The sequence below is a fragment of the Oncorhynchus gorbuscha genome, linkage group LG01, assembly GCF_021184085.1.
Source record: "Oncorhynchus gorbuscha isolate QuinsamMale2020 ecotype Even-year linkage group LG01, OgorEven_v1.0, whole genome shotgun sequence".
Classification (NCBI taxonomy): domain Eukaryota; kingdom Metazoa; phylum Chordata; class Actinopteri; order Salmoniformes; family Salmonidae; genus Oncorhynchus; species Oncorhynchus gorbuscha.
Window position 1 is genome coordinate 20,565,105 of NC_060173.1, and position 15,301 is coordinate 20,580,405.

At 41.4% G+C, this 15,301-nt stretch overlaps 1 protein-coding gene across 9 annotated transcripts in view; it reads right to left on the bottom strand.

Moving 5' to 3' along the window:
* LOC124034450 (protein C12orf4 homolog) overlaps positions 1-15,301 on the bottom strand; it is a 26,338-nt gene continuing 11,037 nt past the window's right edge. The window contains exons 2-14 of one of the 9 annotated variants that reach the window (XM_046347680.1): positions 13,762-13,947; positions 13,484-13,629; positions 9,788-9,969; positions 9,565-9,664; positions 9,329-9,450; positions 8,641-8,747; positions 8,247-8,444; positions 7,765-7,890; positions 6,813-6,887; positions 6,421-6,623; positions 3,434-3,491; positions 3,276-3,343; positions 1-1,857 (exon numbers count right to left, since the gene is read on the bottom strand). In XM_046347680.1, coding sequence (XP_046203636.1) covers positions 1,765-1,857; positions 3,276-3,343; positions 3,434-3,491; positions 6,421-6,623; positions 6,813-6,887; positions 7,765-7,890; positions 8,247-8,444; positions 8,641-8,747; positions 9,329-9,450; positions 9,565-9,664; positions 9,788-9,969; positions 13,484-13,629; positions 13,762-13,939 — 1,656 coding nt within the window. In that variant the 5' untranslated portion in view covers positions 13,940-13,947 and the 3' untranslated portion in view covers positions 1-1,764. Of the gene's footprint in view, positions 1,858-3,275; positions 3,344-3,433; positions 3,492-6,420; positions 6,624-6,812; positions 6,888-7,764; positions 7,891-8,246; positions 8,445-8,640; positions 8,748-9,328; positions 9,451-9,564; positions 9,970-13,483; positions 13,630-13,761; positions 14,079-15,301 lie in introns of those variants that run through there. The other 8 variants (XM_046347687.1, XM_046347696.1, XM_046347705.1 and 5 more) reach the window with 8 other exon arrangements.

Consider the following 15,301-nt stretch of genomic DNA (forward strand, 5'->3'; position numbering starts at 1 on the left):
AATTATTACATTGTTTTAATAAAGATAAGCTCAAGATACAGTACAAGTTCATTCTCAGGAGTAAAATATGAATCCTGATTGGTAGAGAAGAAGCCCCACTTTCCCCATCAATCAACAGTGTGAAACTTAAATAATCTCAGATTCATGCATTTCTTGCTGTGCAAGAGGAATCATGTCTTCGGAAACAATTATTTGCAGCTTTGATTGAATAGGGCCCTGTACTGTAGGTTTCACTGTTGTGTGTACCTGAACCCAGGAACCTGATCAGCCAATCAGCCCCCTAGGGGGTCAGCTGTTCCAGGGATTTGCTGTCCTCGTCAAAGGACCTGTGAGTGTGTGTTGCTCTGACGGCCAGGCTGCCTTGCTGCACACAACACTAAGGGGGGGGGGGGGGCAGGCACGGGGTCCAGCCGGGGAATGATGCTGCTGAGTCGGCACCATGGTCCCTCTGCCCCAGGGAACCCAATACTTAAGGCCACCGAGACCAATGCCAAGAATGCCACACATTTCCGTAGGGTTTTGCAGGTTCTCACCACTGCAGTACGGTATAAACAGTACAGCAGGTTAACGCGACACCGACTTGGGAGCTCTGAGGAGAATGGCCACAGCCATCTGTTTTTCACTTGAAAGAAGACACTTTTGATGGTGCACTTGATCTGTTTAATCATCTAAATACCGTTGCTGTTCATCATAGCAGGCAAACCTCTGACAAACATAAATTATTTCATCCAACTAAAATTACTTACTTCAAACAGACATGGAAGAATGTAATTACCATGTCATATTAGCTTCAGGTAGATTAGTCAATCGTGGACTACTCAAACAGTAAACTATATTGTGCACAAACTGCAATATGGAGTAGGCTATACTCCAATGTTTACAGGCCCAGTAAAAAAAACGAACAAATGTCAAATCTGAAACATTATTTCACAAAGAGAAGATTCAGGATATATTCACATTGTTTAAACACTTTTTTACATACATTTCGACTAAACATATAGTAAAGATGTGTGTAAACAGTACATTATGATCAGTGCACAGTAAGTTGTGATCAGTTAATTGGAATGCCACATCAAAAATGAGTTGAAGTGCTGAAAATGTGTTGGGCAAACATTCAGGGGTATGGGCTATAGAGTTTAGGCTGCAACAACATAAGAAACAAACTTTCTGTGTCTCATAGTAAATGTTTAAATCAATGTTTTGGCACGGAGTAGATTAAACATCTATCAGAGTGCTTCTTTATCTCTGAGAACAGTGCCCTCTGCTGTTACTGGGGTGGAGTGAGATGATGACAAAAAGTTCACTATAATTCACTGCAATGCAGTACACACACGCATAATGCTTGCCTCAGCAACAACACAATCCATCTTTTTTGGGAAGCTGGGCCAAGATGATTTCACCTTGCCCTAAAATGATGCCAATTATCCATCACACTAACCTCTGTAAAATGCAACTATTTAAATAGGTTAGAGGGAACTCAATTATCAACTCTTGAGGCCCCTCTCTATATTGTAAAATCATTGCAATACAAAAGCACTGAATCTCATACTTTTGACTGGAGTGCTGTAACAATCTGAGAGTACAGTCACTCCTTTGGTTAGTTTATTTTCATGATGGTAGACTCAACTCTGACTTAACCACAGACTGCAAGACTAAAATGCTAATTGCTATAGCATGATGAGGAAGAGGCCATAGAATATGTCTGTTAAAAACAGCATGATGTTGACAGTTGCCCAAGCCTCCATGATTGGCCCTGTGTCTCCGTCAGCGTTTGGAGGTGAGTGTGAGGGTGGACGAGACACGGAAGATCTGAGGCAGCATGTTGCTCAACTGGTAGAACATCTCCTCAGAGATACTCTGTCAATAAAACACAGACAAATATCAACGTTTAATGCACATTGGAACGGATGAACATATGGAACGGCCGCGTTCCAAGATAGAGAAGCCTACACAGACAAAGACACAAACTACTAACATGCAAGACATCTATTAGGGGGAAATTCTTAACATTCAAATTCACAACATATATTGTTTTGCTTGTACAACAGTAAGTGTTAACGACCACCTAAGCAGGGACATTTAGCTCAATGCCCCATTTCCCTTGAGACCAGTCAAGATGCTGAAATTATGCGCTCTCTGACAGCTGTCCCTTTAATAGGTAGCATGGCCTTCAAATAAGCATTTTAAGTATTAACGTCTCCCCTCACAACTCGTCTACTGCTTGTGTATTTAGACCTACGTGTCTGTTTGAGGTGTACAACAAAGCTGTTTTAGAGGTGCTATTTTGAATGGTGTTGGAGCGTAAATCTGGCAGCCGTAAATGTTGTTAGGGGCCTTTGATTCTGGTTTTATCCCGAGACTGTCAACATATAATCATACTATAGGTGACCCTCTCTACAGGGACACAATTTCACCCATGCCTGTAACCAAAGACTTGTATAACTAAACTGTAACAGAGCCATGAAGGGGGATGCTTTTATTGAGAAATAAGGGTGCTCCAGAATATAATTTCTCGGATGAGATGTAGACTGCCAGTACGTTGCTTTTAAACTTTACTGAACTATTAACAGAATGTATTTACAAAATAATACATATAGGAGCAGTCAGCATAATATTATTTGACCTAAACAACGTATTATTATTATAATTAATGTCATAACATTTTCATCACACAGTGACACTATAGACTGAGACCAAGTTACATATGTTTTATGTTGAGCTTCCGGGAATCTTTTTCTTGTAATGGTAAATTGAATGTAGGTACACTGTGTACACTCCGAAGTGTATTTGGAGAGTACATAAGACCAGCTGTGCCTTTGTGAGACATACTGTACAGGGGTACTATTGTTGGATGCTGAATGGCTGGGACAAGCAATAGCTCCAACTCCAAAGTGTGTTTAACTTCCTGTTCCGAAAGATACGATCAGAATCTTTTCCTCAAGTACTTGTTTTTGCTTCAAATAGGGTTCATTCTGGGGCTTCACTAAATCACATTTGGCAGGCAACACTTAATCAACCTATAATACTAGTTATGAGTGGTGTCAAAGACTAATCAGCCCTGAATAGTGAAAACAGACAATGCTTTGGTGTTGTTTTCTGAGTCCTTGTCAGAGACATCTAACCTGTCTGGTTGTGTACATTCAACTGTAGTGATACAGTTCTAAACCTAAATAAATGTTGCTAAAAATATATATTCCGCAATACAATGCATACTATGTGTGAGTCAATTAGGTTCTGACCAGATCAGCAGCAGCCAGCCAGACCTGTTTTCTTACCTGTGGAACTAGAAACTGGACTGTCTGTGAGATCCCTCCATCCCACGATGCCATCCCCATCATGAAACCTGTAGAGGGAAACATCTTAAGTTAGGACTGAGAGGTCTCAGAGGTAACACAAGAGGGGAAAATTACACTGGTACATCTTACTCTCTCACCTTTGACACATTTGAAGACCAGCTCAGCCCGCCTCAGGCACCATGGGATAGTCATCTCCTGCAGGGGAGAGAATAAAAGGAGTCAGTCGGGCCATAGGATGGTGGAACATGAGCCTTCTATCCTCTGTCATCCCCTCACTGTTCCCTTCTCTTCTGCCTTCCTGACATTGTCAAACAACAGCTTTTCATAGAGAATAAAAGTAATGTTCCTTGAAAGAAATCTGTGGGTGTAGAGCTCATTGCCTTCTATGGCTCCTTTGACCAACTATGCTGGTCATTATGCTTCTGTATATAGGCCTGAGTTGGGCAAAAGTACAATCCATCAGTTGGAAAAAAAGCACTGGAAAAGAAGACTCCAGACAGAAATGCTTTTAAATTATAAAATTACAGATAATTAAGATTCTTTGGTTCCTGCAGCTTAGGAAGCGAGAACACCACACAGAGTACATTTGTGAGCGAGCTCCTGCTTTGACTTGTTGTGGCATGATAAGGACAGAGCCCTCTCTAGACTACAGTGAGGAGGTCTACTCTACATCAGGCAGCAGCTTGTTGAGTAATGGTTGTTTTTTAATTCTGGGTGCCTCCATGTGGACTCAGGAGTGCTGCTGTCTATCAATGCTACCGTTGTCCCCCCACCCTGTGTGTACCGTGCACTGTATAGTCAGAGTTTGAGTAAACACAACAGTTCAAGACTCTCCACTTTTCCCTCCTCCTCTACTCCTGAATGGAGGAAATGCTAAGAGCACTGCTGAGGTATGGTTGTACTGAATGAACAAGTAGAGATGTGGAGGAGGAGTTCATTAAGGGACACAGTATCAAAGGCTTGTGAATGTGCCATGGGACAGGGTAGGAACATGTCAGGATGACACTGGGGATGAGGACAACAGACTGACGAAAAACACAACTGTTTAACTGAAGGGTAGGAGGGGCATAGCGGCACTCAAAAGACAAATCAGTTCCTAAGGCAGGAAATAGGACACATTCATTACTCCTCCTCTCCTTCTTCGTCAGTCCATTTTTCATCCATTTCTCCTTTCTCTACTAATCATCTAACCATGGAATGACGAGTGGTCAGTTCAGTTCACTGGGTTCACTCACAAAACAACTGAATCATACACCATAAAGTTAAATATAAAATTGGGTGATTCAATCATTTCAGGCTACATTAATATTTTTTTAGAGCTTGTGATTACTTATTATCTAACTGTACAGTCAAAGTTATCAAATATTTTCACACACCCCTTTTCTTCTACAAAACATCACCATTGCCAAAACCATGACTGAAAATGATGTTGTATGATGCAAGGAGCCACTTCATAAAATACATTCATTATTATCACTGGTATTGACAATGAAACACTCCTGGTCTCTGATCCAGTGCATTATATCTCCTGCCGTTGTAGCCTGAAGCAAGGTACTTAACCCCCAACAAGGTCAAATACTGCATTTATAGGTTACTGTATAAAACACATGTGGTCCGTCAACCCTCCATCCAAAAAGCTACTGGGTATGCAGGCTTTTGATACAACCCTGCGCAAACACACCAGTCAGCTTATCAAGGTCACCTTGAGCACCTATTTTTTCTTTACAATGTGGTGTGTTCATGCAGGGCTGGAGCAAAATCCTGCACACTCAGTAGCTCTCCTGGAGGATGGTTGGCCACCCTGCAACATTACAATTACAACCAATGAAACAGTGATCAAATGGCTAAGATGGGCAAGGTAGCTAACAAAGACATGTTTATGTAAGGCTAAAATATTCTGTGTTCAGGGGAGATCTTGACAGCATAGGAGTTACTTGTCAATTAGGCTATTATAAGAATATTTTTTTACTTTGTCAGAATTACCTGACCAGTATTGAGTAGAGGGGAATCCTTCCTTTCCAACGGTGTCAGAATTATTTCTCAACAGACAATTTTGAGTGTTTGAGTGACAGTTTTACAGCCGGCGTATGCAGCATTTGCGCACCCGTATCAGCTACGTGTCGGCCATTGGCGGTTATACTTTGCCGGTGGAAAGTTATTTTAGGACATCGGACATGACAATGACATTAATACATGATAATAGTTAACTAGCCATTCAAAACATAGTGTAGTTTGGCTGGTTATCTAGTTTTACCTGCTGCGCAATGTCTCTCTCTCTCTCTCCTCTGGAAATAGCCCACTCGGACTGGAACACATGCAGGTGATGCACACACCATTACTTTTCCAGGATTTTCATTGCTGACCCAAAATGTGCTATAACTGGGCAAATAAGTCACTAGCTAGCAATTAATATCAACAAATGTGCACACTGTGCGGCAGGTAGCCTGGCAGGTAGGAGCGTTGGGCCAATAACAGAAAGGTTGCTGAATCGAATCCCGAGCTGACGAGGTAACAATCTGTCGTTCTGCCACTGAGCAAGGCAGTTAACATACTGTTCCCCGGGCGCCGATGATGTGGATGTCGATTAAGGTAGCCCCCCCCACACCTCTCTGTAGACACATTTCAGTTGAATGCATTCAGTTTTACAACTGATTAGGTATCCCCCTTTCGCTTTCAATTATCTCAAAAACACATCTCACGACTGCATGATTGAAAGACCGATCATGCCTGTCAAAGCGAGCCTCCAATAATTATACTCCAAAGCGCTCTGCAGAGATTCGGAGGACAGTGCGCAACACATCGCAGGAGACTTTGATCAAATTCTGATCAGAGTAGCCTAATTGTTTGATATATATATATTTAGATGTTTTTGTCAAGTCAGACAACTTAAACCTATAATCTGCTTGTCCGACAATTTGTTTTACTTGCCCTGGGCAAGCGGAGAAGCATTAATGTCGAGCCCTGAACCAATTACACATACAGCATAGCATATGTATAACTAACTGTCATCTCTCACCTGTAAATAATGTACTGTTGTACATGCATTATGAATCTGACTTCTGGGACCTCGAGGTATATATATTACCTTCTGCTTTTACACATATAACATAAGGCTCTCTCTCACCTCTGACATGTCGTGGACCAGTAGCAGAGGGATGGTGATGTTGGTGACATCATGCGTGCAGCAGACCTTGAGGATGTTGCGCAGGCCCATGATGGCAGGTTCCCGGGCCGTAATGTTACCTGAGCGGACGTTGTCATCCACACACAGGTGGAACACTATGTGGACCTCAGACAGGTTGGAGTGGCGGGAGATGTAGAATTCACCTGGAGAGGATGATAGAAGAAGAAAGTTTAGAAATGACTTGGCCTATTTCTAATAAGGTTGGTTTCATTTAGGAGTGAATCCTTTCTTCCACTTAAGCCAAATGTTCACCTTGACATCAATGCACAAAGTTAGGATCTGCCCCTTAAAGACTTAGGCCAAGATAAAACCACATATTCAGTCAACTTTACCTGGTAAGATATTGGAAGAATTCTTTTCCACATTTTGGTTCTTATCTTCACAACTACTTCCATTCCTAGGAACCTCTGTCAATGGGAAAACAAGAGATGACTTCTGCATTTCCTGTATGCAAAACTTGTGCAAAGATAACCTGAGGAAATAGATGACAATAGCAACAACAGAGGTCATAAGTCCATCCGTATAAAGCCTGATAGCTAGGAGGAATGTTTCTATACTCAGCTTTTCTCTCCACTTAAACAACCATTCAATGGGGATTCATTGTAATAAGGATCTTGACTGAGGTTTCCGACAACACACGTTGGCGATGATGTCAAAAAAGTATTGTCCCTTCCGTCCTGACATAATCCCCAACAGGCCACTGACTTTTCCTTTGCTCGAACATTGAACAAACATTACTTTACTGGGCCAGCAGGATCTTTAACATTGTTCTAACTGTACCTTGTATACAGATAACTGCCAAAATTAAGGAAACACCAAATTATGGAATTTCTTGTGGAAGAAGGGTGTCACATCCGTCTAATAGAGTTACAGACACTTGTAGATTCTATGTTAAGGCGCATTGAAGCTGTTCTGGTGGCTCAACGCCCTACTACTATTAAGACACGATGTTGGTGTTACCTTTATTTTGGCAGTTACCTGTATTTCATAGTTACATTATCACGGTCTATCCAGTCCTCTTACAGAGAACACTCATCTCAATCATCATGTAATTAAAGTCAGAGTCTGGGGAAGAAATACAAGTGAATTAACGCATCTTTGTTCAGACTTTTTCACTGTGATACCACAAGGCCATTTTTGCAAGTTATATAGAGAATGGCTGGAAAATTGGCAGTTTCTCATTGCAGCTATTGGATATACACAGTATAATGATTAAAAAACACTCTCAGAAGTATGATTTACTTTTCGCCAGTGGTGGGCTGCTGGTGTGTGTGACTGACTCACCAGGCTGGTCTTTGTGCTTGCTGGTCTGAGACCGGGCATAAAGCATCACTTGCTGGACAACCTCCAGCTGCTCCTCCAGCCGAGGGAAGTGGAAGTCTGTACACTCTTTGGATACCGTGGCAAAGTCTGGGGAAAACATATAAACACATGATGACGAGGATTCATTACATTGATTAATTATAATCTCACAATGGTTACGGAGGTTTTGGGGTTGGAGAATGTTTTTACTGTGACAAAACCTTTGAGCTATTGTCATGCTAAAATGCTAAATCATGCTAAAACATCTAACTCACTGGTGCCATAAAGCCAAAGAAAAACACCTTCAAATGTGGTCATGGCAATAAGATTATAAATCTGTTTCATCCTCTCACTTATCAAGAGCGTCTGCTAAATGACTTAAATGTAAATGTAACTAACAGGGTCTAACAGTGTGGTCCCCCTGCTTTATGTTTGCCCCTGACATTTGGCCCTTGACCTCTCACCTCTCTTAATGCCACTGTATGAGTTGACCCTGTTGTCCACCAGCAATACCAGGCCACACATGGACGAGGAGTAGAGCGACAGAGCAGTCTGCAGCCGCCTCAGCTTGGTCCCTCTGCTGCCATGGCGACGGTGCTTACAGAAGTCCAGTATGTCCGCCCGCACCAGTCGCAGGTTGTGCATTGTCTTCAGCTGTGCACCTGGACAACACCACAGCAACACCATCAAAATACATACGGAAACAAACACAAAAATATATAATGTACAGGATGTCTTACATTTTACGATGTCAGGAAGTTCAGTGTAAATTAATTAGCTGTCATCGAGGTTTATTTTTATCATGGGCATGTTGGACCAGGCAGCAGTGTTTCCATGGGGACACAGACAGTATAGTACCTAAGTGGATGGTGAAGCTCTCCTCCAGCTGTCGCTGCTCCTCATACAGCCTGACCCCAGGCTCAGACTCCTCTGTCAGCTGGCTCGGCTGCACCTTGATCTCCTCACTGACAAACACAACATCACACTGTAAAGGATACGGTTCACAAGATGCCTTGTCCCGGATCTGTTTGTGCTTTCTTGCCCACGCCAATGATCATAGAAGTTGGCAAGACAGCACAAACAGATCTGGAACCAGGCTGGAAGATGAACAGACACAAACCAACCCCAGATGAATTATATTGGGACTGACAAACTACACTGTACATAAAAAATAATTAAGACATATATAGCAAAAGAAAAAACATTTGAGCTTGTATGCCATTTCAATGCCTCTTGAAAGTGCTGCTGTGTGCAAATTTCATTCAACTGTGTCTGCAAGCTTTCTTTCCCATTTAAGCACGACTCATCTATTCATTATCTGATTTAACCAATTTTGCTTCACTGTAAGAAGGTGAAGGATTAGTGAGATTTCAAGGAACATCCCCCTAGAATGCACACATGCATTCAAAAGCACACACACACACACACACACACACACACACACACACACACACACACACACACACACACACACACACACACACACACACACACACACACACACACACACACACACACACACACACACACACACACACACACACACTTAATAGTGCTGTTATTGGGGTTCTGCATGTCCTGGTGCAGTTTGATCACCCACTCCTGATACTCCTGCTTCTGAATATGAGTCACCTGTTTCAGTTCATTGGCCCACTTGTTCTCCAGCACCTGACCAGACAGAAGAATCACCAATCGTACATCTCTATGACTATGTATCTTTGTACATAGAGCATTACAATGCTTGTAGCTTAAATGGCCAACCAGATTGGCTCTGTGTCTTACCTGCTGGGCATCGAAGTGTTGAGATGCAACTGCATTTACATCCTGGTCAGTCATGGTCTTTCCTAGTTCTTGCATGACTTTGTCCATCTCTGTTGCCTGCCTGGGAGTTGAAAAAGGAACCATGCAAAACACTTTAGGCATTTGTTATATGACAGTAAGTTCAATTCCGATGATTTAATTGGCTACTTTGCACTTGAGGACTCATCTCTATGGTCATACCAACCACTCTTGTAACTTCTTCAGCTCCATGTCTCTCTCACTGATGAGCTCTGAGACACTGACAAAGTAGTTGTGTTCCAGGTTGAGCAGAGTGTCAGAGGCCGGGGAATGGATGAGCTCGTGGTAAACATCTGCAAAGTCCTCATCCCAGCTGGGCTCCTCAGGACAAGCATGTTCCAGTGTAGTCTAAAGAGTAACAAGCAAAAGAGAATAATGGCATTGGTGTGGGAGTAACCTTCTGAGAGCGAAGGAAAATCACAGGAAGACATTGTTCAGTAGATCACAGGACATTGTAGGAAGTGCAGAAGTGAGTGACACAGCACAGTATGAAAGACCCAGGCAACTATTTTGACTGAAAAGCATTATATGGTTTTCCTAAACAAACCCAATAGAGGCAAAGCTAAGAGAGCGACCTCATACTTCTGTCATATTTAGAATGTATAGAATAGTATTTAGAGTGTGAACTTCCTCCATTAATACAAGTCTGGGAATCTTTATGCAACAAACATGATAGACATTAAAAGAACTTTGGAGTTCCTTAAAATACACTGGACATTGTCTATGAGTACTTCTGTGCTAGTGCAGAAAAATGTTAATGGTAATCCTGTATGCACCACAGCAGTGAGCCAACAGAGCTTTATAGGAGGGGCAGCCTTCTTTCTTTTCATAAGTGCTTGAGCAAGTGGCAGCAGAATTTAAAGTCCAGAGCTTTGAAGTGCATGAAGCAGATGATCTCGTTGACCTTCTTAAAAAAACAAAATAAGGAAGATATTCTGTTTCAAAGGGATTTTTTTCACGAGGAGTCTGCTTTTTGATCCATTTAAATTGAAAGCCATAATGTCTATTAATAACTCTCATCGGACCACAGCTGTTTTAATGATATACAATATACACTTCAGACTGTCAGACAGATGATGCAGGTCTGGAATTGCAACATTTCCTGCAGTGTATAAAAAAATAAAAAAATCGATGAGCTGCAACTTATCAAAGTCAAACACTACAACTTGGCAACTCCAGGCAACTGTTGGCAAAAAATGTTTAATACATTGTTCCAAACTTAAGAAGCAGTCAATTGTCTGACTTACTGACTTCCTGTATCAACATAATGATCTATGACTACAGCTCAGACACTGAAGATAATATCCTCAATGTGCACAGTATGCTAACACTTCTTGAGCTCGTCTTTGAGATAATTGGATTTTTCAATAGCATAAGAATACAGGTTGCACTGTATAAATCAAATGTTATTGGTTGCATACACATACTTAGCAGATGTTATTGGTTGCATACACATACTTAGCAGATGTTATTGGTTGCATACACATACTTAGCAGATGTTATTGCGGGTGTAGCGAAATGCATACATACATATACAGTGGGGCAAAAAAGTATTTAGTCAGTGCAAGTTCTCCCACTTAAAAAGATGAGGCCTGTAAATTTCATCATAGGTACATTTCAACCATGACAGACACAATTAGAAGAAAAAAAATCCAGAAAATCACATTGTAGGATTTTTTAAATTAATTTATTTGCAAATTATGGTGGAAAATAAGTATTTGGTCAATAACAAAAGTTTATCTCAATACTTTGTTATATACCCTTTGTTGGCAATGACAGAGGTCAAATGTTTTCTGTAAGTCTTCACAAGGTTTTCACACACTGTTGCTGGTATTTTGGCCCATTCCTCCATGCAGATCTCCTCTAGAGCAGTGATGTTTTGGGGCTGTTGCTGGGCAACACAGACTTTCAATTCCCTACAAAGATTTTCTATGGGGTTGAGATCTGGAGACTGGCTAGGCCACTCCAGGACCTTGAAATGCTTCTTACGAAGCCACTCCTTCATTGCCCAGGCGGTGTGTTTGGGATCATTGTCATGCTGAAAGACCCAGCCGCGTTTCATCTTCAATGCCCTTGCTGATCAGTCGTCCTGGTCCCATTGCAGAAAAACAGCCCCAAAGCATGATGTTTCCACCCCCATGCGTCACAGTAGGTATGGTGTTCTTTGGATGCAACTCAGGATTCTTTGTCCTCCAAACACGAGGAGTTGAGTTTTTACCAAAAAGGTCTATTTTGGTTTCATCTGACCATATGACATTCTCCCAATCTTCTTCTGGATCATCCAAATGCTCTCTAGCAAACTTCAGACGGGCCTGGATATGTACTGGCTTAAGCAGGGGGACACGTTTGGCACTGCAGGATTTGAGTCCCTGGCGGCGTAGTGCGTTACTGATGGTAGGCTTTGTTACTTTGGTCCCAGGTCTCTGCAGGTCATTCACTAGGTCCCCCCGTGTGGTTCTGGGATTTTTGCTCACCGTTGTGATCATTTTTCCCCACGGGGTGAGATCTTGCGTGGAGTCCCAGATCGAGGGATATTATCAGTGGTCTTGTATGTCTTCAATTTCCTAATAATTGCTCCCACAGGTGATTTCTTCAAACAAAGCTGCTTACCTATTGCAGATTCAGTCTTCCCAGCCCGGTGCAGGTCTACAATTTTGTTTCTGGTGTTCTTTGACAGCTCTTTGGTCTTGGCCATAGTGGAGTTTGGAGTGTGACCGTTTGAGGTTGTGGACAGGTGTCTTTTCTACTGATAACAAGTTCAAACAGGTTCCATTAATACAGGTAACGAGTGGAGGACAGAGGAGCCTCTTAAAGAAGGCTGTGAGAGCCAGAAATATTGCTTGTTTGTAGGTGACCAAATACCTATTTTCCACCATAATTTGCAAATAAATTCATTAAAAATCCTACAATGTGATTTTCTTTCTTCTAATTTTGTCTGTCATAGTTGAAGTGTACATATGATGAAAATTACAGGGCTCTCGTCTTTTTAAGTGGGAGAACTTGCACAATTGGTGGCTGACTAAATACTTTTTGCCCCACTGTATGCATATACTGTACTCTATACCATCCACTGCATCTTGCCATCTTGATGTAATACATGTATCACTACCACTTTAAACAATGCTACTTGTATATGTTTACATACCCTACATTACTCATATGTATATACTGTACTCGATACCATCTACTGCATCTTGCCAATGCCGTTCTGTACTATCACTCATTCATATATTTTTATGTACATACAATTCATTCCTTTACACTTGTGTATAAGGTAGTTATGAATTTGTTAGGTTAGATTACTCGTTGGTTTTCCTGCATTGTCGGAACAAGAAGCACAAACATTTCGCTACACTCACATTAACATCTGCTAACCATATGTATGTGACAAATAAAATTTGATTTGACAGTTTATTAGGTACAACATCCCGTTCACGAAAATGGATCGCTCCTACAGACAGGGAGTCACGTGGCCGTGGCTTACTATATAAAACAGGCAGACAGGCATTGAGACAGTCAGTTACTGTTCGATTGAACGTTAGAATGGGCAAAACAACTGACTTAAGCAGCTTTGAACATGGTATGATTGTCGGTGCCAGGCGCACCAGATCCAGTATCTCAGTAACAGGGCTTTTCACACACGACATTGTCTAGGGTTTACAGAGAATGGTGCAACAAATAAAAAACATCCAGTCAGTGGCAGTCCTGTGGGCGAAAACAGCTCGTTGATGAGAGAGGTCAACGGAGAATGACAAGAATCGGGCAAATAAAATCACCCACGGGCCAAATTCTGCTTTCGGGGCGAAGGTTTATACGAAAAAATGCTTGTAACGTGGTCTTTGGTTTTGAGTAATGATTTTACCTCTGAGTAGGTCTTGGCCCATGTGTTTGTAAGTGGGTTGATGTCCACCTCTCCTGTTGTCAGTCTCTGTAGGGCCAAATCTGCTTCTCTGTCATAGTCCTGGATGGTTTCGATCTCAATAAACATGGACAGTGTGCTCCTCAGTTCTAAACCAAGATACATCAAAGTATTTGTACCAAAAGGCATGTATGGATGAATAAAAGAGACTAAGTTGTTGAATATATCAATGTGCTTGGTTTTGAATTTAATTACATTTAGTTTATTGGAAATCTCATTACCATTCTCAACAAAGCAAGGTATATTGTGCAGCAGCATAAGTCGTCCATGAAGGTCACTGACATTTTCTTGGACAGGGAATTGCAGAGGTACTTTGAGGACACAGTCATTCCTCCCTGCCCTGAACCCAAACACAAACTCCTTCTCAGTGGTGTTCACCTTTCCCTTGCTTTTCTTCATTTTCTCAGCTGAAAGCAGATAGAATACTGACTACTTGTACAGTAATGATAATGCAATCGAATCGTTCCATGTCATTTCAGCAAGCCATGACACCAACCATCTCAGATTGTTCTGTAGTTTAATTTAATCTCTGACAAATTAAGCTAATTGATTGCACCCAAATTGGCCATTTTAATTTAGGGTATTTGGATCATATTCAATAAATATAGTACCCAAAATCCGATTTCGACCAACCTTTTTCCTACCAATGAGTAAGACACCAGGAATAAAAATAACATGTCAAAAGCCACCCACGGCGACCACACCCCATGCCAATCCTTCCCCAAACCAGTATACAGTAGAAGTTCTCTGTTTGACAACTAGTATGAAGTTGCGGCTTGAAGTATTTCTTCTCCATACCATGTAATGTATTCCCTCAGAATCTGGTAATGGTTTTTTCCCCTGTTCAGAGAAATGTGTAATTTATGTTGCTTGCATTATATACCATAAAGTAGTGTGAGAGTACTGGGTTTTGACCACTAGATGTCGGTGTTGCTGCTATACGGACACATCTATTTTGCTGGTCTCGTGGTTATTAAATCAAATCACGTGCGCTGAATAAAACAGTGAAATGCTTACTTACAGGCTCTAACAAAATAGTGCAAAAAAGGTATTAGGTGAACAATAGAGAAGTAAAGGAATAAAAGCAACAGTAAAAAGACAGTGAGAAACAGTAGCGAGGCTATAACAGTAGCGAGGCTATAAAAGTAGAGAGGCTATAAAAGTAGAGAGGCTATATACAGACACCTGTTAGTCAGGCTGATTGAGGTAGTATGTACATGTAGATATGGTTAAAGTGACTATGCATACATGATGAACAGAGAGTAGCAGTAGCGTAAAGAGGGGGTGGTGGGTGGCGGGACACAATGCAGATAGCCTGGTTAGCCAATGTGCGGGAGAACTGGTTGGTCGGGCCAGTTTTTTTTTCTCACCTTTTATTTAACCAGGTAGGCAAGTTGAGAACAAGTTCTCATTTACAATTGCGACCTGGCCAAGATAAAGCAAAGCAGTTTGACACATAAAACAACACAGAGTAAAACAAACATACAGTAGAAAAATAAGTCTATATACAATGTGAGCAAATGAGGTGAGATAAGGGAGGTAAAGCCATGGTGGTGAAGTAAATACAATATAGCAAGTAAAACACTGGAATGGTAGATTTGCAGTGGAAGAATGTGCAAATTAGAGAGAAATAATGGAGTGCAAAGAAGCAAAATAAATAAATAAATAAATAAATAAATACAGTAGGGGAAAAGGTAGTTGTTTGGGCTAAATTATAGATGGGCTGTGTACAGGTGCAGTAATCTGTGAGCTGCTCTGACA